At 47.0% G+C, this 27,055-nt stretch overlaps 1 protein-coding gene across 1 annotated transcript in view; it reads right to left on the reverse strand.

The window, feature by feature from the left end:
* Window positions 1-387: 387 nt before the first annotated feature.
* LOC109933615 (adhesion G-protein coupled receptor D1-like) overlaps window positions 388-27,055 on the reverse strand; it is a 104,178-nt gene continuing 77,510 nt past the window's right edge. Inside the window, exons 7-10 of the mRNA XM_048611762.1 lie at window positions 18,864-18,990; window positions 17,166-17,207; window positions 7,929-8,021; window positions 388-2,379 (exon numbers count right to left, since the gene is read on the reverse strand). Coding sequence (XP_048467719.1) covers window positions 2,284-2,379; window positions 7,929-8,021; window positions 17,166-17,207; window positions 18,864-18,990 — 358 coding nt within the window. The 3' untranslated portion in view covers window positions 388-2,283. The remainder of the gene's footprint in view (window positions 2,380-7,928; window positions 8,022-17,165; window positions 17,208-18,863; window positions 18,991-27,055) is intronic.

Genomic DNA, 27,055 nt, shown 5'->3' on the forward strand with positions numbered 1-27,055 from the left:
TCTTTGCTCCTAGCATTTCTGCCAGCTCACCTTTGCTCCAGACCTTATCCCTCCTAAGTTCTCCAAAACTGTGCTCCTTCACTTGTGCCATTCCTTTCTTTGACACAGTCCTTAAAACCACTTGATCACCTGGAATATAATATCTCTGTGTGTGTCTTGATGGCAAAATACCGTGATAAACACTCCTGCAAAACAACTTGTGACATTCTACTGTGTTAAAATAGTTAGATAAATATAGCTATTTGCTATGATAGAGTCTGACGGTTATGTTTATGAGAGGGTTTTGAGTCTGATTTTGAAGTTGGCTTTCTTCAGAATCTCTCTCTCAGACACACACTTGATCTCCACCTTTCATTTAAGGCAAAATAAAATGACCCTTATACAGTGCAAAGAGAAATATTTCATTTATGTTTGTGACAGACACTTATTCACCAGCCACAGGTCCAGTATGATATCTTCACAAAGCACACTCCAACTCAAAAGCTTTTCTCATGACAAAACAGTTAGATTTCTACAGTTACAGCTAAATAATTACATCCCTATCCATCAGAGAAGGTTAACACATTCTAACAGGGATGTGACATCATCATGCACTGCAGGCACCGACTCTGAACAAAAACAGAAGAAATACATTTAAAGAGAAATAACCACTCTCTTCAGTTCTTTGCTACTCTACTTTGTCACTTGTCCCATGATCCTCAGAGTGTGTGGGTGAGTCTAGGTTTGGGGAAGGACAGAGATTTGAACCCCTTGCATTCAGCAACCTGCTGACCCCCTGCGGCTTCCACCCCCTCCCCTCTACTTCCAACCCTGGGGTAATGCTAACATGTGTAAGATACAGGTCATGGAGCCTGCCCCTCAATTCAATAAAATCATCAATGATTGACATCAACTCCAGTTCCCTGCTGTAGCCCCATTATCCTCAAATCCGAGCTCAGACTTGACTCATTTACTAACCATCCTCTGTTACTAACTAACTAACCATCCCCGTCCTGTGGGGTGATGTATTCCAAAGATCCACACCCAATGAGTGAAGGAGTTTCTCAACATCTCAGTCCTAAATGGCCGATGATTATTTTTGGGGCTATGTCTGTCCTCCTGCCATTCAGCTCTTGACCAGGGGAACTAACCTCACAGTAAACACCACGTCAAGTGTTGGAAGCATCCTGTTTGCTTCAATCAGGTCACTTCTCATTTTCCAAAAACACCAGAGTAGATTGGTCCATTCTCCTCAATCTTGGCTCTTGGGATGGTCCCTCACTGCAGGAGTTTACTGACCTTCCAAACCTGACCCCTAGCTGGAGCTACAGGACAATGACTGGGTCAGGAACTGCTAGCTGGTATTGACTTTGAGGGCCCGTTAACACCAACAGTACTCCCCCCAAAACCTACACCACCTCCCCAAGTTGGCAGGATATACAATCTCTGCCTGGCTTTGCTGCTGGGCCTTAATGCTTAGGACACATGGCTCAGTTCCAGTCTCATTAAACTTACCAAACCACCAGAGCATCCCAGCATCAGATCTATCAACTGGTTCTAAAACAACCTCCAGTAACGATTAGTCCAAGTGGATTTTAACCTCAAGGGAGATACTAAAGAATAAGACTGGGTTTGGAAAATGGAAACCTGTTGTGGAGAAAGCTTTGCCTCTTAACACAGAAAAAAAAACTACAGATATCAGAAAAATATACAGAAGGAAACATACTTCAGTCTTAAACCTGTGTCACAATAAAACAATATATAAAATTCTTGCCAAAAACACATAGATTTTTGTAATTCCTCCTACACCCACTATGCATGCTTTTAAGGAGGGACAATTATCATTTTACACTCAAAGTAGTTAGTTTAAAATCGCAGTACACATTTATGTGTGCTTGTCATAATTACTTAAGAATTCACAAAATGATCCCCTACACAAAAGGAGTAAAACCATACACATATAGTCACATTAAGTATCAGGTGGGTACAGATGGCACCCCTCCCCATCAGGGAAAGGGCTTTCAGGACAACTGCTAAATTCATCTTACTTTCCTGAATGAGTTTTACCTTCCCGAGAAACACTAACCTACATCCCCACCACCCCCTCCCCCTGTGTCCGGTATAATAAATATCTCACGTTTGCAGTTCCTTCTCTTTGCGTTTTATAAAAGTGAGTTGAGTCAACAGTTCCTTCCTTTCTGGCTGTAGCCTGGATGGGTGAGTGTGGTTCAGTATTCGGAGAGGAGCAGTGATGAGACTGGAGACTGGGTCTGTTGTTGGTTGGTCGAGGCAGGAGTGCGGTGGTCACACTGCCGACAGATCCATTCGATTCGCAAACTCGGTACTCTTCTCCCAGGTGTTCAGTTTTGTGGGGGTGGTGATCGCTCGATTTCCATTCATCTGTAGGTGCACAGGAATGAAACATCATTTCCAGAAGCTGCCATAAGGAATTTCCTCTTTTCCCTGTTAGCATGCTCTCCCTGTGATCTCCCCTCCCCCTCCACCCACTCTCTGGGAACTCAATGTTCCTCCGATTCGAGCTTCCTCTGTGCACACTTCTATCATCCCCAACTCATCCAAACATTCAGCCCCCACCAACACTCAATTCACACCAAATCCCATTTACCCCCAACCATTCCTGTACTCACTGATTCACAATGGCTCCCACACTGGGAATACCTTTCACCCTTCAATGCAAATTCTCCCTACTTCTGTAACCTCCTCTTCCAGCCTCTACATCCCTCCCTATCTCTGTAACCTCCTCTTGGTTATCCAGATCATGTAAAACATTAATAGCAAAAACTGTAAGCAATTGAAACTTCGGCAAATAAATATTGTGTAACTGGCAGCAGAGATTGGAGAGTTTGAGCAGTCAATGGAGCAGTTTTGTTTTTCCCTGGGGCTCAGCTGTTTTAGTACGTTAATGGAAGTGTGGGCTGTTAGCCAACAATGTAGATTGAGGCTCAGCACGAGCTAGTATGCAGGAGCAGGAATAGCCATTGGGGTGTTGCAGGGGCAGGTCACTGGGGGTCATGGAGGGAATTGGGGGGGCTATGAGGTGGCATGCATGGACTGTACTGATTGCAACAAGATCAACCAAATGGACCTGATAGAATATGAGATCCCTGATTGGGACTGTTAATCTGGTCCAATCAGGGAGCCCTGGCTGACAGATAGAAACAGGAGTGTCAGAGGTTCTGCTCACTCTGAGAGCTGGTTCTGAGGGAGCGGGATCAGTGTCAAGGACTCTCCCCGTGTAAATAAAGGGGGACTTTGTGATGGGATACTGGTGTCTCTGCAGTTATTTCATGGATCCTGGGAGGTTTATGGGGTGTGAGAGAGGAAGAGCAATGAGGGCTGGTGGTGGAGGGGGGGACTTACATTTTTTGTTATAATTGGAATGATTATTTGTAAGTGAGTAAATGACAAATTAGTGTCTGCGGGTCACATTGTTCACACAGAGCTGAGCTGCCCAATTTCCACCCATCATCAAGATAAACAGACCTATCCTTGAGCACAAGGGATTGGGAAGATTTACTCAGGCACTTCTAAAAGGTGCTGGCATGGGCTTTAGATGGCGGCAGATTCTTGGTGCTGATGGTGGTGAGGGAGGGGCTGGGCTGAGGGGGGAGGTATGGTTGCCACAGAACAAACTAGACGGAAGGATGATTTACCTCAACAGTTAATATTCCAGCCACCATCACTCACCTTCAATATGCTGAGGAACAAAAACAGCTGAGCGGTGTGAGAGGCTTTTCAACCGTAATAAAGACAATTAACCTCAAAAACTAATGGGGATGTTGAAGGGCAAGATAAGAGGAGGAAATCTTCCTTTTCAGGAGTCAAGTTACAAAACTTTGATGAGTTGGCAAGGCTGAAAGTTTGATTCTTTGTTTCCCCCTCCCCCCTATTAGGGGGAAGGTGTGGTCTTAGAGTTGCACTAAAGGGGTCAGCAATCTCGGATCAGCTTCATAGAAACCTCTTCATACATGTGCAAGTAGAAGTGTTGGCATTCTCTATCCAAGAGAATGTTGGATGCTCCATCTTGGAGTCTGTCAAAGGCTGGCATTGGCGGATTATTTGTTGGTTTGATGCCTCAGTTCACTCATGGGATGTGGGCATTTCCGGCAAGGTCAATGTCCATCGCTCTTTCCTAACTGCCCTTGAACTGGTTGCTTTACTTGGCCAATTCAGAGGGCAGGGAAGAGCTATCCACAAATCACTGTGGGTCAGGAGTCACGTGTAGGCCAGACTGGGTAAGGAAGGTAGATTTCCCTCCCTAAAGGGCATTACTGAACTATCGCTGAGAATGGCTACATATTCTGTGACTTGTAACTGAATTCAAAATCCATCAGCTGCTGCCACATTGGGGTGTGACCCCGCCCCGGCCCTGGAATATTAGTCAGGCCCTCTTAAAATCCAATCCAATGACATATCACAGGGCTACCATCTCTCCTCCAGAGAGATACCTGCAGCTACCCAGGGGGAATCAGATGGGTAAAGTGGGTTTGAGGAAGTGGGAAATCAGTCATGAATGGATCGAATGGCAGAGCAGGCTCCAGGGGCTGTAAGATTGATTGCAGCTTGAGTTTGAGATTTTCATGGTTAGGTGTCAGCGGGACGACAATGTCAATCAGGAGAACACTGGGTGTCTGACAACACTACAGGTGAACAGGCCACGCCACCAGAACCACCAACCACCCTGAAAACACATCTCAACATCTTGTTTCATTCACTCACAGATTGTGAACATCACTGCTGGGCCATCATTTATTGCCCTTGAGGAGATGCTAGTGACCATGAGGCCATACGATGGTGGAGCAAAAGTGGGCCACTCAGCCCATCGAGTCTTCTGCCATTCAATGAAAACTGTGGCTGATCTGCTAACCTTCAACTCCACCCTCCTGCCTTTTCCCCATAACCTCTTGATTCCCTTCGTGATTAAAAAGCTGTCTATCTTAGCCTTGATGTATTTAATGACACAGCCTCAACAGCCCTCAGTATAGAATTCCACAGATTCACTCCCCCCAGTGTAGTGAATGTAACGAGGTCAGCCAGGTGGACCTGATAGAACAGGAGTTCCCTGACTGGGGCTGTTAATCTGGTCCAATCAGGGAACCTTGGCTGACAGATAGAAACAGGAGTGACAGGGGTTCTATTCACTCGGAGAGCTGGCCCTGAAGGAGTTGGATCAGTGTCAAGGACTCTCCACGTGTAAATAAAGGGAGACTTGGTGATGGGATACCAGCCTCTGTGGAGTTATTTCACACAAAGAGGGTGGCCCTTTATTCTGAGATTCTGCCCTCTAGCTCCTGACACGTTCACAAAGGGAAACAACCTTTCAGCATCTACACTGATAAGCTCACTAAATAATTTATATGTTTCAGTAGGTCACTTCTCATGCTGCTAAATTCCACTGAGTACAAGCCCAACCTACTCAATCTCCAATCAATAGGCAGACCTTTCATACCCAGGGTCAGCCTCCTCTGGGCTGCCTCCAATAACAATGTATCTTTCCTTGGATAAGGGGCCCTAAACTATTCACAATATTCCAGGGGGGCTCTCTCACAAGTGCCTTGTACAGTTTTAGCAAAACTTTCCCTATTTTCCTCCTTGAGCTGTTTACAGCCCATATGCTGTGGGTTGGCCCTTAGGGAGGGAATTCCAGGATTTTGACCCAGTGACACAAAGAGAATGGCGATATATTTCCAAGTCAAGATGGTGAATGATTTGGAACTTGCAGGGGGTGGTGTTCTCATGTATCAGCTGCCCTTGTCCTTCAAGACAGTAGAGATCTAGGGTTCAGAAATGTGCTGCCTAAGGATCCTTGATGAGTAACTGCAGTATATATTGGAGGTGGTACACACTGCTGCTACTGAGTGGCGGTGCTGGAGGGAGTGGATATTGTAAATAGTGGGTGAGGTGTTGATCAAACAGGACTGCTTTGTCCTAAACAGTGTGGATTCTTTTCTAGACAAGTGGGGAGTATTCCATCATTCCCGATGTGCCTTGTAGATGGTTGACAGGCTTTGGGGAGTCAGGGTGGGAGTTACTTGCTGCAGGATTCCTCGCCTTTGACCTGCTCTTGCAACCACAGAATTGATTTTATCAAACATCTATTAATCTACAGCAGAAGACTGTCAGACTCCTCCTTCACAGAAAGGACAGTGTAAGTCTGGAACTGCCCACTCGAAAAAAAACTGCACATGCTGGGGGTCAATTTGAGATTTCAAGACTGAGATAAGGGTATTGAGGAATACAGAGTAAGGTCAGTAAATGGTGTAGATTTACAGATCAGGCAAGAGAATCTCAAATAAAAGCAGAATACTGTGGATGCTGGAAATCTGAAATAAAATCACCAGTGCTGGAGAAACACAGCAGGTCCGGTAGCATCTGTGCAGAGAGAGAAACAGAGTTAATGTCTCTTCAAAACTACTGCCCCCGTTTGCGTTGCACCAACGTCTATTTTGTTATTTACAATGTCAAGTCCTCCATCCTATCTCAGACAGACCCTTCCTCCTGCCTTCAGCCTGAACGAGAGTCATATTGGACTCGAAACATTAACCCCATTTCTCTCTCCACAGATGCAGCCAGAGCTGCGGAGTTTCTCCAGCAATTTCTGCTATTGTTTAAAATCTAACCAAAACAAGGACTGTCATCTCATCTTCCTGTTAGGTCGTTATTGCGTCTGGACTCAACATTAAATGCAGCAAATTTAAATGATAGTCATCACTCTTTTTGTTTTGAAGATGAGCTGTTGGGAATAATTCTGTTCTTGACACTCTACGGACAAAGTCAGCATTGCCTCAAGAGGGCTACTCTCTCATTTAAGAGGCGACTGGTGGTGAGTTTAACCTCAAGCGAGGAGAGAGGTTGAGAAGGAGAGTCCCTCATGGTAACCTCAGCCCATGTCTGTGGTGTCACATTACATCACAAACCACCTATCCAACCAACTGAGCTAACCGACTATCACCTCCCACCCTGCCATTCAAACCTCCTCAAACCCATCTTTTATTCACATGCCCCATGTTTGCCTTCCACCAACATCCCTTTTGTCATTTAATCTCACTGTTCCTCCATCCTACCTCAAACCTGCCCTTTCGTGTTTTCTTTTTTAATTTCCCCTCCTCCCTTTCCCTGTTCTGTACTTGTCACAGTTCCCAGTTCTGATGAAAGGTCATTGATCTGAAACATTAACCCAGTTTCCCTCTCCACAGATGCTGCCAGCCTTGCTGAATATTTCCAGCGTTTTCGCTTTTCATTTTATGACTGAACGGTGCAGAATGTGTGAGGGGCTGAATGGCCTCCTGCTGGTTCTATCACTGTCAGAACCAACAGCGCTTCCTTCTAGAGGATCAGTGCCAGCAGATAGACAGGACACCACATATTCGATGAGTATATGAGCAAAATTCTCTTGTTTTTGTTAGAGACCTTTGCCAAATCCTCCAGCTTTTAACTGAGTCTCTGCAGAATTAACAATAAAACAAACTGCTATTTCTCAACTCTTGGCAAACATAATCTAGCTCAGCTGACTCCTACAACATCTGTGTGCAGCCAGGTGGGGCAATGTATAAACCGGAGCTTCAGATGTTGGGAGAGGAGAGGAATTAGAACAGAATATTAATGAGAATTGCTCTTTAAAGATGCTCTTTCTTTGTGCCTATAACGCCTAAGTGAGTGAGACAGAGATCTTTGTCAAATTGTTTTTCAATGATAGTCCTGAAGTTCTTTGAACGAAAGCAAACTGGTCAATCTCTTTAATAAACACTGAAAGAACTGCGGATGCTGTAAATCAGGAACAAAAACAGAAGTTGCTGGAAAAACTGAGCAGGTCTGGCAGCATCTGTGAAGAAAAATTCAGACTTAACGTTTTGGGTCCAGTGACCCTTCCTCAGAACATGTCAATGTGCAGTGACAATAAAGGCAAGGCAAAAGGAGTTTGTACTTACGATGTCTGAATTGAAAGGTTTCACGTTGACATTACGCATGGAGCTGCTATTGAGGGACCAGACCTTTGTCTTGTGTTTGAGAGCGGCTCTGACCTAAATTGATTGTAAAAAGAGAGAAGAGATTGGTGCTGTTGGAACACAACAGTCTCAAGATGATTAGTTGTTTGCTAGTACAGCAGTGTTATGCTAAATTTCAAAATTCTCGAAATTGCTTGCACGGTACTCCCTGGTTATATCATTACTTTTCAATTCCAACTTTTCACAACTTGTTTTTCCACAGACTCCATCTCAAACATGAGTATCAGGCAATTAGAATTTCAACGAGATTATACTCTGCTACTGCTTGAAGCTACTTCCCACCAGGAGATCTGCCCTCACAGAATGTCCCCCTTGAGACCTCTGCAAATTTCCAACTCTGATCACATGGCCAAGATATTGGCATTTCCTTTCCTGGATGTCACTTTCTGAGGATTTCTTTTCACTCTTGCAATTTCAAACACCTCTTCATTTTTCTTACAGTTTAGAAATGGAATTTCTAGCATATATCCCAGTATTCTACATTTCAAAGGCATCTATTTTCTTCCACACATTTTTTATACACATCCAGAAATGCTCTTATATGGTGAGACAACAAGGTGCAGGGCTGGATGAACACAGCAGGCCAAGCAGCATCATAGGAGCAGAGAGGCTGACGTTTCGGGCCTAGATCCTTCATCAGAAAAGGGGGAGGGGAAGGGGGTTTTGAAATAAATAGGGAGAGAGTGGGAGGCGGATAGAAGAGGGATAGAGGAGAGGATAGGTGGAGAGGAAACAAACAGGTCGAAGAGGCAGGGATGGAGCCAGGAAAGGTCCCACGAGGAGCTCGAACAGTTCATACACTTCACTAACACCTTCCACCCCAACCTTAAGTCTACCTGGACCATCTCTAACACCTCTCTCCCCTTCCTGGACCTCTCTGTCTCCATATCGGGCAACCACCTAGAAACCGATATTCATTTCAAGCCCACCGACTCCCACAGCTACCTAGAATACTCCTCCTCCCACCCACCTTCCTGCAAAAATGCTATCCCCTATTCCCAATTCCTTCGCCTCCGCCGCATCTGCTCCCAGGATGAGGCATTCCACTCCCGTACATCTCAGTTGTCCTCGTTTTTCAAGGACCGTAACTTCCCCTCCTCGGTGGTCGAGAACGCCCTCAACTGTGTCTCCCACATCTCCCGCACCTCATCCCTCACACCCCGTCCACGCAATAAGAACCATAAAAGAATCTCCCTCATCCTCACGTACCACCCCACCAACCTCTGGATCCAACGCATCATCCTCCGACACTTCCGCCATCTGCAATCCGACCCCACCACCAAAGACATCTTTCCCTCCCCACCCTTATCTGCTTTCCGGAGGGACAACTCTCTCCGTGACTCCCTTGTCCGCTCCACACTCCCCTCCAGCTCCACCACACCCGGCACTTTTCCCTGCAACCGCAGGAAGTGCTACACCTGCCCCCACACCTCCTCCCTCACCCCCATCCCAGGCCCCAAGAAGACTTTCCATATCAAGCAGATGTTCACCTGCACATCTGCCAATGTGGTATACTGCATCCGCTGTACCCGGTGTGGCTTCCTCTACATCGGGGAAACCAAGCGGAGACTCGGGGACCGCTTTGCAGAACACCTACGCTCGGTTCGCAATAAACAACTGCACCTCCCAGTCGCGAACCATTTCAACTCCCCCTCCCATTCCTCAGACGACATGTCCATCCTGGGCCTCCTGCAGTGCCACAACGATGCCACCCGAAGGTTGCAGGAACAGCAACTCATATTCCGCTTGGGAACCCTGCAGCCCAATGGTATCAATGTGGATTTCACAAGTTTCAAAATCTCCCCTCCCCCCACCGCATCCCAAAACCAGTCCAGCTCGTCCCTGCCTCCCTAACCTGTTCTTCCTCCCACCTATCCCCTCCTCCCACCTCAAGCCGCACCTCCATCTCCTACCGACCAACCTCATCCCGCCCCCTTGACCTGTCCGTCCTCCCTGGACTGACCTATCCCCTTCCTAACTCCCTACCTACACTCACCTTTCCTGGCTCCATCCCCGCCTCTTCGACCCGTTTGTTTCCTCTCCACCTATCCTCTCCTCTATCCCTCTTCTATCCGCCTCCCACTCTCTCCCTATTTATTTCAAAACCCCCTTCCCCTCCCCCTTTTCTGATGAAGGGTCTAGGCCCGAAACGTCAGCCTCTCTGCTCCTATGATGCTGCTTGGCCTGCTGTGTTCATCCAGCCCTGCACCTTGTTGTCTCGGATTCTCCAGCATCTGCAGTTCCTACTATCTCACATCAAAAAGGCAATAATGGCCCAACATGGTTCTGTAGGATTGGAGATAGATTTAAATTAGTGACACCCTCAAGTCAGGTTTCCAGCCCAGGCTCATGGTGTAATGACCCGATCCAAATGACGGCAGACACAGGGGCACGGTGGGACGTACCTGAGAATGCTGTCACCTCAAGTTCAGTGAGGGACAGCCTTGCCAAGTGGAGCCCAGTTTATGTGAAATGATCAGAGCAGATCGATGGTGGCAGCTGCTTTCTGGCACTAAAGTGAACACTCTGCCTTTACTGCATTGATATATTAACAACTGTGGAGTAAACTGGAGTCCTGGCTCGAACACACAGCAATGGTAAGAGGCAAAGGAGCAGATGCTGGTGAGGATAGAGTTTATTGAAGGTCAGAGCACTGGACAAACAGTCCCATTTCACACAGTTCTGAATCAGCCAATTCTAATGTTTTGTTTCAGCAGTTATACAGTTTCCTTCCCTCATAATATAATGCATTACTTTTAAATTAAACTAGTCTCAAATGACAGAGGAACACTTCCATCGCAATAAAACAAGTAAGCTCAATGGGCCGTGACCAAAGCGGATGAGTTGGGGTCATTCTAATGCATTTGATTTCAGGTCTGAGGCCAAGTTACAAAGCCAATATTCAGATGGGAAATTTTCAGAGCCGAGTGTAAATTTACAATGTGTTCGACTCAGGCTGGAGTTCAACTTCAAGGTTACTATTGTGCAGGTCATTCTGTTTAATGTAGGGTCAAGGCTGGAGAGCACCACCTAGAGGTTTCTTATCTGTCTAGATCCTACTGCAATACCATCTTAGTTTGTTAATCTGGTTTACGCCCTCAAGTACTGCAGTAAAAGGTCCCCAGAAACATCATAACAGTATAGAATCACGCTAAACAAAGCCATTGCGTCTTTGTGTCCCTCCACAGTCCCAGAGTTCAGTTTGAACACTGACGCCCACCCAAGCAATGTCTTATTATCAAAATTCTCATCTTTGCTTACAAATCTCTCCTCTATGTCTCCCCTCCCTATCAATAGGATTTGCTTGAATGGGTTGAATCAGTATTGGTTAGTTAAGGGTTAGGTTTTCAGTTGTATTGGAAAAGTACAGTGCAAAAACAAACATGAAATTTTTGCAGCAATCTTCAGCCAGAAGTGCCGAGTGGATGATCCATCTCGGCCTCCTCCAGTGGTCCCCAGCATCACAGATGCCAGTCTTCAGCCAATTCGATTCACTCCACGTGATATCAAGAAACAGTTGCAGACACTGGATACTGTAAAGGCTATGGGCCCTGACAACATTCCGGCAATAGTACTGAAGACTTGTGCTCCAGAACTAGCCGCTCCCCAAGCCAAGCTGTTCCAGTACAGTTACAACACTGGCATCTACCCAACAATGTGGAAAATTGCCCAGATATGTCCTGTATGTAAAAAGCAGGACAAATCCAACCCGGCTAATTACCGCCCCATCAGTCTCCTCTCGACCATCAGTAAAGTGATGGAAGGTGTCAGTAACAGAGCTATCAAGCAGCACCTGCTCAGCAATAACCTGCTCAGTGACACCCAGTTTGGGTTCCGCCAGGGCCACTAAGCTCCTGGTCTCATTACAGCCTTGGGTCAAACATGGACAGAAGAGCTGAATTCCAGAGAGTGAGAGTGACAGCCCTTGATATCAAGGCTGCATTCGACCGAGTGTGGCATCAAGGAGCCCTGGCAAAACTGGAATCAGTGGGTATCAGGGGCAAACTCTCCGGTGGTTGGAGTCATACCTGGCACATAGGAAGATGGTCGTGGTTGTTGGAGGTCAGTCATCTCAGCTCCAGAACATCTCTGCAGGAGTTGCTCAGAATAGTGTCCTAGGCCCAACTGAAATACTCCATGGAGGCCAGTATCCCATCACCAAGTCCCCCTTTATTTACACGTGGAGAGGCCTTGACACTGATCCAGCTTCCTCAGGGCCAGCTCTCCGAGTGAACAGAACTTCCTGTTTATATCTGTCAGCCAGGGCTCCCTGATTGGACCAGATTAACAGCCCCAATCAGGGAACTCCTATTCCATGAGGTCCACCAGGCTGACCTTGTTACAGTCAGTACGTTCCTCCCCGTCCGAGTCTGAGATCATGGGCTGGTTCGTTTTTCCTGTAGCTCCTCCCGGGACGTTTCAGCACCAGGTCAGGTTCCTCCAACTCTGCCTCGGTTACGGGCTGCGTGTGTAACACACAGTAACTCACCTCTTGTGCCCAGAGTGTCTCAGAAGAAATTCATTCTCTTCAGGCAGCGACATCGCTATCTCCATCTCAGATTCTGAGGCACCTTCAACGTTTGATGGAGAGGGAAATCCCCCGGATTCCGGAACATTCAGAAAGGCAGCCAAGGAGCCAGGCACAGTTTGCTCCCTCACCGTTTGCAAGTTTTCGGCTTTCAGACGGTCCATGTGTTTGTTCAGGACCATTGCACCTCCTCAAACTTTATACATCACCGGACCAGACCATGTGTCCACTGTGCCTCCTACCCATACAGGGCCATCCCTGTGGTTCCTACACCAAACTTCATCCCCTCTCCCACTTAACAGCGCCTTGTGTCTGGCATTGATGTTCCTGATGCCGTTTCACCCTGTGCCCCCCCAGATCTGGGAAGATCAGGTTTAACCTGGTGCAGAGTCTTCTCCCCATTAGCATCTCTGTTGGAGCTGTCCCTGTAGGTGCATGCAGGGTGGTCTGATAATCAAATAGAAACTGGGACAGTTTGGTACCTAGTGAAGCTGTAGGCTGTTTCTTTAAGCCTGCCTTCAAAGTTTGGATTGCTCTTTCTGCCAGACCATAGGATGATGGATGGTATGGAGCTGTCCTTATATGCCGAATAGTATTTGACTTTAGGAAACATACAACCGCCTGCTGGTAAATGATGGCTCATTGTCCGTGACCAACAGTTCTGGGAGCCCGTGTACTGCAAAAGATGCACACAGCTTTTCTATCGTCGTCTCCGTGTTTGACGAATGAACTCTCTGCACATCCAGTCACGTTGAGTGGGCGTCCACAGTGACTAAGAACATTGAACCCATGAAAGGACCTGCATGGTCGATGTGTAACTGGGTCCATGGTTTACCCGGCCATTCCCACCAATGGGAGAGCTGCTGGCTGTAATTTTTGTCCTTGTTGGCACTTTGGGTACTGCCCCATCAATGCAGCTATGTCTGCATCCAATCCTGGCCTCCAGATAGAACTTCTCACCAATGTCTTCATTTTGGAAACCCCTGGATGACCCTGGTGGAGTTTAGCCAGTAACTGGCAGCAACCTTTGCTCAGGACAATCACTCTTGCTCCCCATAATAATATACCGCTGTCTACTGTGATCTGGTCTCTCCGAGTCCAAAAAAGTTTCAGTTCTGTTTGTGACGACCCTTTGGTTTACCCCATCACCACCAGCTGCTTCAGTTTTGTCAGGACTGGATTTTTTTTGTCCAAAGGATGATATTATCAGCTGTGATTGGAAGTGTGTCCAGAAGATTTAAAACCATTACAGACTCTTCCAGTGGCAGCACCACTGGCAGTGCATCTGTCAGTGGGAGGCAGCTCAATGCACCCGCATTTGCTACTTGGCATCCTGGATGGTGTCCCAAATTGTAATTATACACACTTAGTATTAGAGCCCACCGCTGAATTTGGCCTGAAGCTATGGGTGGCGCGGCCCTGTCCCCTTTAAGTAGATCGGGCAGGGGTTTGTGGTCTGTTATTATTACAAATTTATGTCCATAATAGGTATTGATGGAACTTCCTGACTCCAAATATGAACCCCAAACCTACCTTCTCTATCTGGGCGTATTTACATTCTGCATTAGCCTAAGTCCTGGATGCATACGCTATTGGGCGTTCCTCTCCATTGGGCCAGCTATGAGCTAACACTAACCCGATGCTGTACAGGGAGGCAATGAATGTGAATACCAGATCTCGCCTGGGATCATAGCGTGCCTTACAGGATGATAGCTGTTTCGTCACTTCCCTGAAAGCTATGGCTTGGCTACACCACCATTTCCAAAGCTGACCCTTTATTAAAAGTTGCTGCAAAGCTGCCAGGATAGATGCCAGGTTATCAATGAGCCTTCTGTGATAATTCACCAACCCAAGGAAAGACCTAAGCTCTGGGAACCAGGGCACCTTTCATCGTCCTCACTTTATTGTTCAATGGGTGTAAATGGGTCTTGTCAACTCTGTAACCCAAGTAGGTCACTTGAGGTGCCTGGAATATGCATTTTTCCCTTATAAGGCGTACACCCACCTGGGAGAAATGTCTAAAGACTATGTCCAAGTTCTCTAAGTGCTCCTTATTGGTCTTCCCTGTTATTAGCACATCATCTAGAAAAGTGGCGACCTGAGGCAGACCTTGTAAAATGTTCTCCATTGTCCACTGAAAAGTTGCACAGGCTGACGATACCCCAAATGGCAGTCTCCTATATTGATACAAAGCCTTATGGGCATTAATTGTAGCATACTTGTGGGGATCCTCATCTAACTACAATTGCAGGTACACATGGCCCATGTCCAGCTTCGTGAAGGACAGGCTTCCACAAACCACACTGATTTGATGATTCCTTCACTTTCCAGCTTTCTGATTTCTACCTCAACCTTTGCCCGTAAGGCAAATGGCACCATGTGGGCCTTGCAGAATTGTGAAACTGCTTCCTGGTCAACATGCAATGTGGCCTTGGCTCTTTTGATAAACCTTAATCCTTCCTTAAAAACCTCCGAGTATTTATTTGGGACTTCACTCAGGCAGCAAATTTCTAATCGACAAAATGTCGAGCCAACCAAGATGAACCTTTCTCAACCAAGATCGCCTCAACGTGCTCAGGCCCGAGCCTTTTACTGCAATCAGTGATAACTTAACCAGCTGCTTCGCATAAGAGGCCAGAACCGAAGTTGTGCCCTTACTCTGTAAATGTTCCCTGGTACAGGTTCTCAGTCTAGCCAAGGTCTTGCATGAACTTCAGCGTTGGAGTCGAGAGTGAATTTTGTTAAAGGCCAGTTCTGTAATCACTGAAATGGCTGCACTGGTATAAACCTCCATTAGAACTGGGTGACCATTTAACCAAATGTTTATTTTGATTGGTTCTGATTTGGATGTTGCTGAGCAATTTAACTATTCCAACTGGATGTAAGTGGACTTTCCAGTGTGTGCACTCTCCTGGATACTGGCTGCCAGCCCAGATCCTGAAGAAAATGTTAACCATTTGGCTGAGGCTTGGCTTTGTTTTGGGGTTTTGCTGTGGGCTGACCTAGAGTCCTGAGTATGTTCTGAGGAAGGGTCACTGGACCCGAAACGTTAACTCTGTTTTTTCCTTCACAGATGCTGCCAGACCTGCTGAGCTTTTCCAGCAACTTTGTTTTTGTTCCTGATTTACAGCATCTGCAGTTCTTTTGGTTTTTATTTGACCTGGAGTCCCTCTGTTCAGGCTATGCAATTGCTTTCACACGAGTAGTGTTTCCCAAGCACAGCTGGACTGGTGAGAGTGTCCACTTCCATCGGAATACCTTGTTCCACTTCTGCTCCACTTGCCACATTTTCCAATGACAAAGCCCGTTAAGTGCCTGTTTGAAGTCCAGTTCGGCTTCAGTAGTAGGCGCTTTTGCATAGTTACCTCATTAATCCCATCCTCATTACCACTGAACTAACTCCACAAAGGCCGGTATCCTGTCACCAAGTCCCCCTTTATTTACACAGGGAGAGTCCTTGACACTGATCCAGCTCCCTCAGAGCCAACTCTCAGAGTGAACAGAACCTCTGACCCTCCTGTTTCTATCTGTCAGCCAGGGCTCCCTGATTGGGGCTGTTAATCTGTTCCAGATTCATACTCTATCAGGTCCACCTGGCCGACCTCATTACAATTACTGCAACAACCATCTTCAGCTGCTTCATCAATGACCTTCCCTCCATCATAAGGTCGGAATTGGGGATGTTTGCCGATGATTGCACAATGTTCAGCATCATTCGTGACTCCTCAGATACTGAAGCAGTTCATGTTCAAATGCAACAAGATCTGGACAATATCCAGGTTCGGGCTGACAAGTGGCCAGTGACATTCATTCCACACAAATGCCAGGCTGTGACCATCAGCAATAAGAGACAATCTAACCACAGCACCTCGGTGTTACCATCACTGAATCCCCCACTATCAACATCCTGGGGGTTATCATTGACCAGAAACTCAACTGGACTCTCCACATAAACACAGGGGCTACAAGAGCAGGCAGAAGCTGGGAATACTGCGGCAAGTAACTCACCTCCTGACTCCCCAAAGCCTGTCCCATCATCTACAAGGCACAAGTCAGGAGTGTGATGGAAATACTCCCCACTTGCCTGGATGGGTGCAGCCCCAACAACACTCAAGAAGCTTGACACCATCCAGGACAAAGCAGCCCCCGCTTGATTGGTACCATATCCACAAACATCCACTCCCCCGACCACCGACACTCAGTAACAGCAGTGTGTACTATCTACAAGATGCGCTGCAGAAATTTACCAAAGATCTTCAGACAGCACCTTCCAAACCCACGACCACTTCCATCTAGAAGGACAAGGCCAGCAGATACATGGGAACACCACCCCCTGCAAGTTCCCCTCCGAGCCACTCGCCATCCTGGGCAAGTAGGGAGGGGCAGTAAATGCTGGGCCTAGCCAGTGATGCCCAGTGAATCAAAAAAAACTAAAGATGCTATGTAAATGCAATGTGTTTGTTGCTGCAATCCCAGTAGAAACAAACTGATGTGAGCTTTTATTAAGCTTCACTTTGTGCAGGATCTGGAGGAGCAGGTGATAGTCTTGTTCTGAATTTATGTGACATCCTTTCACTCATCAACTACAACAACTTTCCACATGAGGTCAATTACTTCCTGAAGTCACTTACCTCTGAATTCAGGAGACAATGAAAGAGGAAGATGAAAAACCCCTAGAGACAAGACAAAACAACATTTCATCAGAAACTGTAAATTACCAACAACAAAAATACACTGACACTTTGAAGAGAAAAAGGAGGAGAACGGTCAAGCTGCCAGGATGAAATAGGATTGGGTGGTGGTGGGAAACTCAGAAAGGGACCTTGTGTCTGGTGCAGACTTCACAGTTTGGCACAAGGCAGTGAGATCCTCAACAGGTGAGGCCTGACCCCACTCCAAATGGTGGGCAAGAGGATAATCCAGGAACAGGGCGATGGCAGTGTTCCTGGAAGCTGTTGAGTTTTTTCCCTCCCCCTCCCCCCCCCACACGCTCCCCCTCCATACCCATCCTCCCCCTTCCCCACACTCTCCGCCTCTGTCCCACATTCATCCCCATTCTCCCCCCTCCCTCCCATACCTTCCCCCTCCCTCCCACACTCTTCCCCTCTGTCCCCATCCTCTTCCTCTGTCCCACACCCTCTCCTACCCTCCACACTCTGCCCCCTCTCCCTGACACCCTCCTCCCTCTGTCCCACACCCTCCCATGCTGTCTCTCATCGTCCCCCTCAATTCCTTACCCTTTCCTCTTTGTTGTCTACCTTCTCCCTTTCTCCCCCAACACTGACGCCAGGAAGGTGCAGTCTCCATGCCAGTGGCTTTGTACAAATGTCTTGGTGGATTGTTAATAATCTTGGGGTAGTGGGGTTGGTGGGACCCTCACTGGGTGCAGACTCTGGCCCATATATCTCCATGATCAAGGTTCCAAATTCAGGCCAGTCTAAAGGTCCCCTTTATCTCCCTGTCTGTTTGCATGGAGGGGTTCAGCTCCTACCTTTAACACAAAGCTAACTCCATCCTGTTCTCACTGTCTCATACAGTGATGCTGCTGTGGGGAAAGGGTAAAAGAATAGTTCAACACTGACTGGGACTGAGTCACCTCGTCTTATATCGAAGAGAGTCTCCCTCAAGCTCTCTGTGACACCTTGCTCCCTTGTGCTACAATCTCCCCACATTGTCTGATCCATCTCCATTCCTGCCCCTAACTGGATGGGAAACTCATCTCCAAATCGATGGACATTTCTCACTCAGGACCTGTCCCCTGTCTCCCACCCTGAGGTGAATTTCAAACATGGAAATAGGTCAGCCAGGATCAAACTGAAGGGCAGAACAGGCTCAGAGGGCTGATTGCTCTCCTACTATTTTTTCAAGTATTCATGGGATGTGGGCATTTATTGCCCATCCCTAATTGCCCAGAGGGCAGTTAAGAGTCAACCACATTGCTGTGGGTTGAGAGTCACATGTAGGTCAGACCAGGTAAGGGTGGCAGATTCCTTCCCTAAAGGACATTAGTGAACCAGATGGATCTTTACAACATCTAAAAGTGGCTACAAGGTCACCACGAGACGACCCTCTTTTTCCTTTCTTATTCCTGAAATCAAATATCACCTTCTGTCCCCAGCACATTGGTTTATGAATTGCTGGTAGAGTGACATTATCACAAAGCCCTCTGCAAACCCCAGTGCGAACTCTCAGTCAGAGGAGTAGGGACAAAGACATTGACTTCCTGCAGGACCATCAGTGCATCAAACAATACTTCACTCAGAATTGCTTGTTCAATCTGACTGCCCTTACGGTGCAGTTCCAGCTAACATAACCCAGGCTGCAGTTACCTGGAAAGAGTTGAATAATGCAAAGATGTATTGGAAGACGATGGCATAGTTATTGACAGTCAGTACTCCACATGCCCAAGATATCCCCAAGATTGGGAGCAATACTGCCACTGCTTTGGCTGTCAACCTGAAAAGGAAAGCAAAGAAGTGAACACAACTCACTTACCAAAATTCACCCTTCCTGAGGGACTGCTGTGTTAATGTCTAGTCTCATCTGGAGGGATGCCTGAGGCCAAAAGGAACTTGGATACGAGTGACAGTCATGGGCATTCTGCAAGCTGGTGTAGTGGTTAAAAACCCAGAACCTCAGGACAATGTCCCAGAGCCATGAGTGTGAACCTCACGCTGGCAGATGGTGAAATATGAATTCATTACAATGTTCGGGATAGACTGCTGCCTGAGTGAAGACCTGTTGTCGATTGTCAGGAAAAACCCATCTGGGTTACTAATGACCTTTAGAGAAGGCCATCCTTACCTGGTCTGGCCTACATGTGACTCCAGGCCCACAGCAATGTGGTTGACTCTTAACTACCCTCTGGGCAATTAGGGATAGGCAATAAATGCTGGCCTAGGCAGTGACTCCCAATTGCCATGAACGAAGAAAGGGACATTTGGGTAAGCCCTTGACTGGGTGAGTGTATGTGTGGGGAGTGAGCAATCAGCGTTGCTAAAGATAATGTGATGTGAACTGAAAACAAAACTCTCACTGGAAAAGTAACAAAAATTGGAAAAGACAAGAAAATAATTGTAGAAAAGGAAACGTGTGTAGGGCCAGATTTGGATCACGGGCAGAATTTCTCCCTGATATGCAGCGGGAGGGGGAGAAGAGGGATTTGACAATGAGAGACTTGTGCGTGGATATAAACATGAGTTTTGAATACAGCAGCAGACAGGCGTTTGGCAATGGGGTACGTGCAAGGCAGTGTGCAGTAACAGGCAAAATGGTTCATAAAATGTTGGAAGATCAGCCAAATGGTAAATTAGCGTCTTCACCAGCCTGAGGCATACATACAAAGAATTCACAGTGTGAGATGGGAGGATATACTCCATATCAGCTACTGGAAATCCTTAAATTCCTTCAGCAATAAATGATCAGCTCCCAGCTTGAGAAGGGGTTACAAATAGTTTGACTGCTTCAGAGGATTTTAATGCATTGTGTCCAGGCAGAAAGGCTTTTATGAAAGAATACGTCTCCGGAAGGATTGAGCAAGGCATGATGGAAGGCCAATGGAAATCAGTCTTAATCACAGAGGCATGGTTTATTTTATAAAGAAGAGATTTAAAGAGTAGAGATGCTCCAGATAGGTTACTGGAAAATAATAATAATAATTGTGTAGCATGGGGTCCAGATGGCTCTATTATAATCAGTATCTTTGTTGGGAATGAATTAGATTCTGTAACTCCTTTAGATTCTGCACATAAATCCAACAGAACCTGCAGGTTCCTCTCCAAACCACTCACCATCCTGAGTTGGGTACCCGCATGGGCGCAAGCTATGCTGCCTCTTTGTATGATACGTGGAACAGTCTCTTTTCCGCAGCTACACTGGCCCCAAACCCCATCTCTTCCTCCGCTACATCAATGACCGTATCGGCACCACCTTGTGCTCCCACGAGGAGCTCGAACAGTTCATCAACTTTACTAACACCTTCCACCCCAACCTTAAGTTCACCTGGACCATCTCTATTACCTTTCTCTCTTTCCTGGACCTCTCTGTCTCCATCTCTGGTAACCACCTGGAAACCGATATCCATTTCAAGCCTACCGACTCCCACAGCTACCTAGAATACTCCTCCTCCCACCCACCTTCCTGCAAGAATGCCATCCCCTATTCCCAATTCCTTCGCCTCCGCCGCATCTGCTCCCAGGATGAGGCATTCCACTCCCGTACATCTCAGATGTCCTCGTTTTTCAAGGACCGCAACCTCCCCCCCTCAGTGGTCGAGAACGCCCTCGACCATGTCTCTCGCATTTCCTGCAACTCATCCCTCACACCCCCTCCCCGCAATAACAACCAAAACAGAATCCCCCTTGTCTCACATACCACCCCACCAACCTCCGGATTCAACACATCATCCTCCAACACTTCTGCCACCTGCAATCTGACCCCACTACCAAGGATATATTTCCCTTCCCCCCCTTATCTACCTTCCAGAGGGACCGCTCTCTCCATGACTCCCTCGTCCGCTCCACACTCCCCTCCAGCCCCACCCCCCCCCGCAGCATTTTCTCCTGCCACCGGAAGAAGTGCTACACCTGCCCCTACACCTCCCCCCTCACCCCCATCCCAGGCCCCAAGAAGACCTTCCACATCAAACAGATGTTCACCTGCGCATCTGCTAATGTGGTATACTGCATCCGCTGTTCCCGTTGTGGCCTCCTCTACATCGGGGAAACCAAGCGGAGGCTTGGAGACCACTTTGTGGAACACATACGCTCGGTTCGCGACAAACGACAACACCTTCCAGTCACAAACCACTTCAACTCCCCCTCCCACTCCCTGGATGACATGTCCATCCTGGGCCTCCAGTGTCACAATGATGCCACACGGAAACTGGAGGAACAGCACTTCATATTCCGCCTTGGAACCCTACAACCCAATGGTCTCAATGTGGACTTTACTAGCTTCAAAATCTCCCCAACCCCGAACTCATCCCAAGACCAGCCCCACCTCTCATCCCCACCTCCTTGACCTGTCCGTCTTCCCTCCCACCTCACTGACCAACCCCCACCCCAACTCCCTACCTACACTCACCTTTACTAACTTCATCCCCATCTCCTTGACCTGTCTGTCTTCCCTCCATCTATCCACTCCACTATCCACCTTCTATCACCGCCCCCCCTCTCTATTTGTTTCAGAGCCCCCTTCCCCCTCCCCCATTTCTGAAGAAGGGTCCAGACCCAAAACGTCAGCTTTCCTGCTCCTCTGATGCTGCTTGGCCTGCTGTGTTCCTCCAGCTCTACACCCTATTTTCTCAGACTCCAGCATCAGCAGTTCCTACTATCTCTGAGTGAGTTGGGAATATATCGCCTTTCCTTCACTGTCACTGGGTCAAAATCCTGGAATTCTCTCCCTAAGGCAATTGATTTGATTTGATTTATTGTAGTCATGTGTACGTAAATACAGTGAATAGCTTTGTTTGTGAGCAGTACAGGCAGGTTATAGCAAACAAGGACATGCAGATCATAGAGTGCTTAGACAGAATGAGGCATGCGGGTTACACTGCACAGGAAGCGAACAAAGCAAAATCAACATTATCAAGATTAAGATTATTTGAAGTTAGAGAGTTTAGCATCAGTCTAATAACAGTTGGGAAGAAGCTGTTCCTGAACCTGCTGGTGCAGGTTTTCAAGCTTCTGTATCTGCTGCCTGATGGAAGAGGTTGTAAGAGATCATTACTGGGGTGGGAGGGGTCTTTGATGATATTAGCCACCCTTCCACAGCAGTGAGCCGTGTACATGGAGTCCATGGATGGAAGGTTGGCTTCTGTGATGATCTGAGCTGTGCATCCCACATCCAGACCCTCCCTCTCATCTGATACAACCAGTCCACCTTCCTTCTCACCTATCCACCCCACCCTTCCTATTGACCAATGTCTACAAACCCCTACCTGCATCTACCTATCACTATCCCACATACCTTCCCCCAGCACCATGTCCTTCCCTCTATATTACTGAGCTCCCTGCTCCCCCCTCCCCAGTCCTAATGAAGGGTCCCGACCTGAAATGTCGACTTTCCCATTCCTCTGATGCTGTCTGACCTGCTGTGCTCCTCCAGCTCCACATTTTATCGCTATTCCAGCTATTTGGCAGATCCATTGACTGGTGGCAATAAGTGGGACACAGAGGTTAGGACCTGAATGGAGAGCTATACAACACATCCCCACGATCAACATCTTGCACTGATTGGAAACTAACTGGCTGTGAAATTGGCTTGGTGCTTTCCTGATAAAATCATAGAATCCATACAGTGTGGAAGCAGGCCAATCAGCCCACTGAGTCCATATTGACTCTCCAAAGAGCATCCCATCTTGACCCACCCCCTTCCCTGTAACTCTGCATTTCTCATGGCTAACCCACCAAGCCTGCGCATCCCTGGGCTGTGGGAGAAAACTGGAGGAAAGCCCACACAGACACAGGGAGGACATGCAAAATCCACACAGACAGTCACCCGAGGCTGGAATCGAACACGGGTTCCTGGCGCTGTGAGGCAGCAGTGCTAACCACTGTGCCACCCAGCAATGAACAATTAGATTCTCAAATAGCTCAAGCTGACAATCTGGACTGATTATTAATAAGGATATGATGATAAAGTCAGAATGCCATCAGAAGCTGTGTCCAGGGGTCAACAGATAATATAAGGGCACTTTGCTTTGCTAAAGGGTCTATATAAATGCATGTGTAGCATTGGGCTTAAAAGTGATATCTTCAAACCAGACCATTTAGGGTTAATCGTTAAGGATTGATCACTCACAGCAATGAGAAATTGAATGAAGGTGGAAAAGTACATGAGAAAACAGGGTCTGTTTTGTCTAGGAGGTAACGACATAACTGTGAATTGTTTGTGAAAACTGCCCTGTCGCACAGTTACATGGGCTGTTAGGATTTGTTTGTCAGCCTGTTTTGAAGATTGCAAACGTACTGCAGCCGTTATGAAATGGAGATTCAGCAATCTTAGATTTAGAATAGTATTAATATCAGGGACTTGACCACACACATCAGAGTTTTCACCATTGGGCTGGGGTTTGAGAGACCAGTACCATGGAAGCCAAGAGAGTTCCCAGTATCACTGTCACCAAAGCCCCAGTGAGTAGAAGGCAGTGTGAGACTCACATGCTGGTGTACATGTGTACATTATCTAGTTTACCCTAGAACATAGAACATAGAACATAGAACATTACAGCGCAGTACAGGCCCTTCGGCCCTCGATGTTGCGCCGACCTGTGAAACCAATCTGAAGCCTATCTAACCTAAACTATTCCATTATCATCCATATGTTTATCCAATGACCATTTAAATGCCCTTAAAGTGGGCGAGTCTACTATTTTTGCAGGCAAGGCATTCCACGCCCTTACTACTCTCTGAGTAAAGAATAGCTTCATTCGTTAGTTTGCAAGTTTCTACTAAATATTAACTAGATTAAACAACCAATTTGCTTCATATTAATGTACACGTGTTCTCTTGTAACTGTTTTGATCAAACCTTAAAGAACCTGTTTGGCATTTTCAGCATGTTATTGTTGATCCTGTCTGGATGGCTATAAGGTTAGACACCATAGTCCACAGGACTGCTCTCTCATTAGAGAGACAGAGACAACTGATGATGGTTGAGCCTGAGGGTCACCACACCTCAGGCAAGGGGAAAAGTTGAGAAGGTGGAACCATCGTGGTAACCTCAGCCTGTACAGGAGTTAAACCCAGACTGTTAGCATCACGCTGTGTCAGAAACAAGCTGTCCAACCAACTGAGCTAACCAGCCCATTTGGGTGGCTCTGAGGAGGATTGAGGGAAAACCAAAGGATTCAATTGACCTTTGACAACAAGAAAGGAGATCCCAGCCAAAGCTCCCACTCCCGATTGCAGGCTGCTAGAGCCTGCTGGGAGCTACAGGCATGGAGAGGTTAACCATTGGATCATGGAGACAATACCCTGTCTGCGTGACTAGGATTCACACTGACCCTTGTTTCAGTCTCCAGCCTCTCAAATCCTTTAAATTTTAGTGTTTAGATTTTTAGTTTTTCCATCATTTTGTAAAGACTGTCACAACACCTTTAATTTTTCATAGCGCCATCTTTCTTTTTCTTCACGTTCCTTCCCTTGATTTGCCAATCTATCCCAGGTGACCTGCCTTATTTCAAACCTGTCTTCCTTTCTCCAATTTCCTGCTCTACAGCCCCATTGTCAGCTGTGCATTCCCTTCAGACAGCCTGACTGAATGGGTCAGCATGACTCCAAATTGCAGCTTGCATTTTTTGCAACAACAGCCTGCCTCCTGCCGAAATTCATCACTCAGAACTTGTTCCAACTCCAGAAATTCTGTCATCCTGGAAATTACCATCTCACTAAGATGGCCAGACCCATGTGCTCCAATTGATTCATGCACTTCACACAATTTCTGACAAGTAAACTAGACAAATACCATGTGCTGTTGTCCAGGACCACATTCACCCCGTGAATATATAGCACAGTGCCCCAGTTAGGATACTCCTATCAGTGTGCAGCACAGTGCCCTGTATACAGCACAGTGCCCCAGTTAGTATACAGCACTGTGCTCCTATCAGTGTGCAGCACAGTGCCCTGTATACAGCACAGTGCCCCAATTAGGATACTCCTATCAGTGTGCAGCACAGTGCCCTGTATACAGCACAGTGCCCCAGTTAGTATACAGCGCTGTGCTCCTATCAGTGTGCAGCACAGTGCCCTGTATACAGCACTGTGCCCCAATTAGGATACTCCTATCAGTGTGCAGCACAGTGCCCTGTATAAGCACAGTGCCCCAGTTAGTATACAGCACTGTGCAGCACAGTGGCCCTGTATACAGCACTGTGTCCCTGTTAATGTGCAACACCGTGCCCTGTATACAGCACAGTGCTCCTATTACTATACAGCACAATGCTCCTATTAGTATACAGCACAGTGCCCTGTTATACAATGTGTAGTCAGAGTGAATAATGTGCAGTCCAAGGGCAGAACATTCAGTCCCAGCGCTCCCCATTCACAATGCACATCTCCAGTCACAACTTCTCCAGTAATGGGGCAGCCTGTGCCCAATATGTAGAGATACCTGGACATGACAGTTTACAATAGATAAGCGGCAAGGAATTTCACAACATCTCAGTACCAGGCACTGATAATCACAAATAACAGAGAAGCTAACCCTTACGCCTGACATTCAATGGTGTTACAGTCACTGTATCCCCCAACATCAACATCCTGATGTTAACATCCACCAGAAATTGAACTGGACTAGGCACATAAATACAATGGCTACAAGAGTGGGTCAGAGACTCGAAATCCTGCGGCAAGTAATTTACCTCCTGAGTCCCCAAAGCCTGACCACCATCGATAAAGCACAAGCCCTGAGTGTGAGGGAAGACTCCCCACTTGCCTGGATGGTTGCCATTAAATTGATGCACGGTGGGTGCAACCAAAGATTAATGTTGTCACGTCAAATAGACTGCAGCGGTTCAAGAAAACAGCTCAACACCACCTTCTCAAGGGGCAGTTAGGGTCAGGTAATTAATGCTGGGCATAGCCAGTGATGCTCAAATCCCATGAATTAAAAAGAAAACGTTTCATTTTCTTTGCTTAGAATTCAATCTTCCAAGTTCATTGAATTTTAATTATAATTTTCAACCACTTTCCCTCAGCAAGAGCAAGGTCAGAACAGAGACAAGTGTCACATCCAATCAAAAGGCAGATCAGAACCCTGTACAGAACGGTGTAGTATTTTAATTAAAAAGAAAAGAAAGACACAAATCAGGCTGACTTGATGCCCAACAGGCTTCTCAGACACGTTCTGCCTACAACTGGGCGTTAAGATTGATGAGTGTGAAATGAACACACAGTCATGAGATGGGAGTGAGCTGAGATGTGTGCACATTCTCACTCAGCCAGGGGAGAGTACTGGGTTCATCTGATTCCATGAATTAGAGTGGCTACAGTGTAAAACTTTGAGACATTGCATGTCACACTGAGTAGATAATATTGGACACAGTCATGCTTCTATTTATGGAGTCAGGATGTGTTAATGGAATGACGAGCAGGCATGAATGGAGATGCTAATTGGCTGTGACGCTGGGAGAAATTGCAGCATTTTGCAATCTGATTGCCAAGTGTAAGTGAATTGGTGACAGAGAGACGGTGAGAGAAAACTGCAATCCTGTCATCCTTTTCACAACCTCCAGGCATCTCAAAGGACTTTACAGCTAAGCCAGCACTTTCCCAGTGTAGACAGTGCTGTAATACAGAGAAAGCAGGCAGCAAATGTGTACACAGTGAGCTTTCACATATACTAATCACCAGAAAGTATAACTTGTCGCTGTTTATTTGAGGAATAAATATTGGACAAGCCATCAAAGTGCAGCACTTACCCTCCGACAGTGCCCACTCCCTCAGCGCTGACCCTCTGACAGTGCCCACTCCCTCAGCACTGACCCTCTGACAGTGCCCACTCCCTCAGCACTGACCCTC

This window comes from Rhincodon typus, chromosome 24, assembly GCF_021869965.1.
Source record: "Rhincodon typus isolate 14 chromosome 24, sRhiTyp1.1, whole genome shotgun sequence".
NCBI classification, from domain to species: Eukaryota; Metazoa; Chordata; class Chondrichthyes; order Orectolobiformes; family Rhincodontidae; genus Rhincodon; species Rhincodon typus.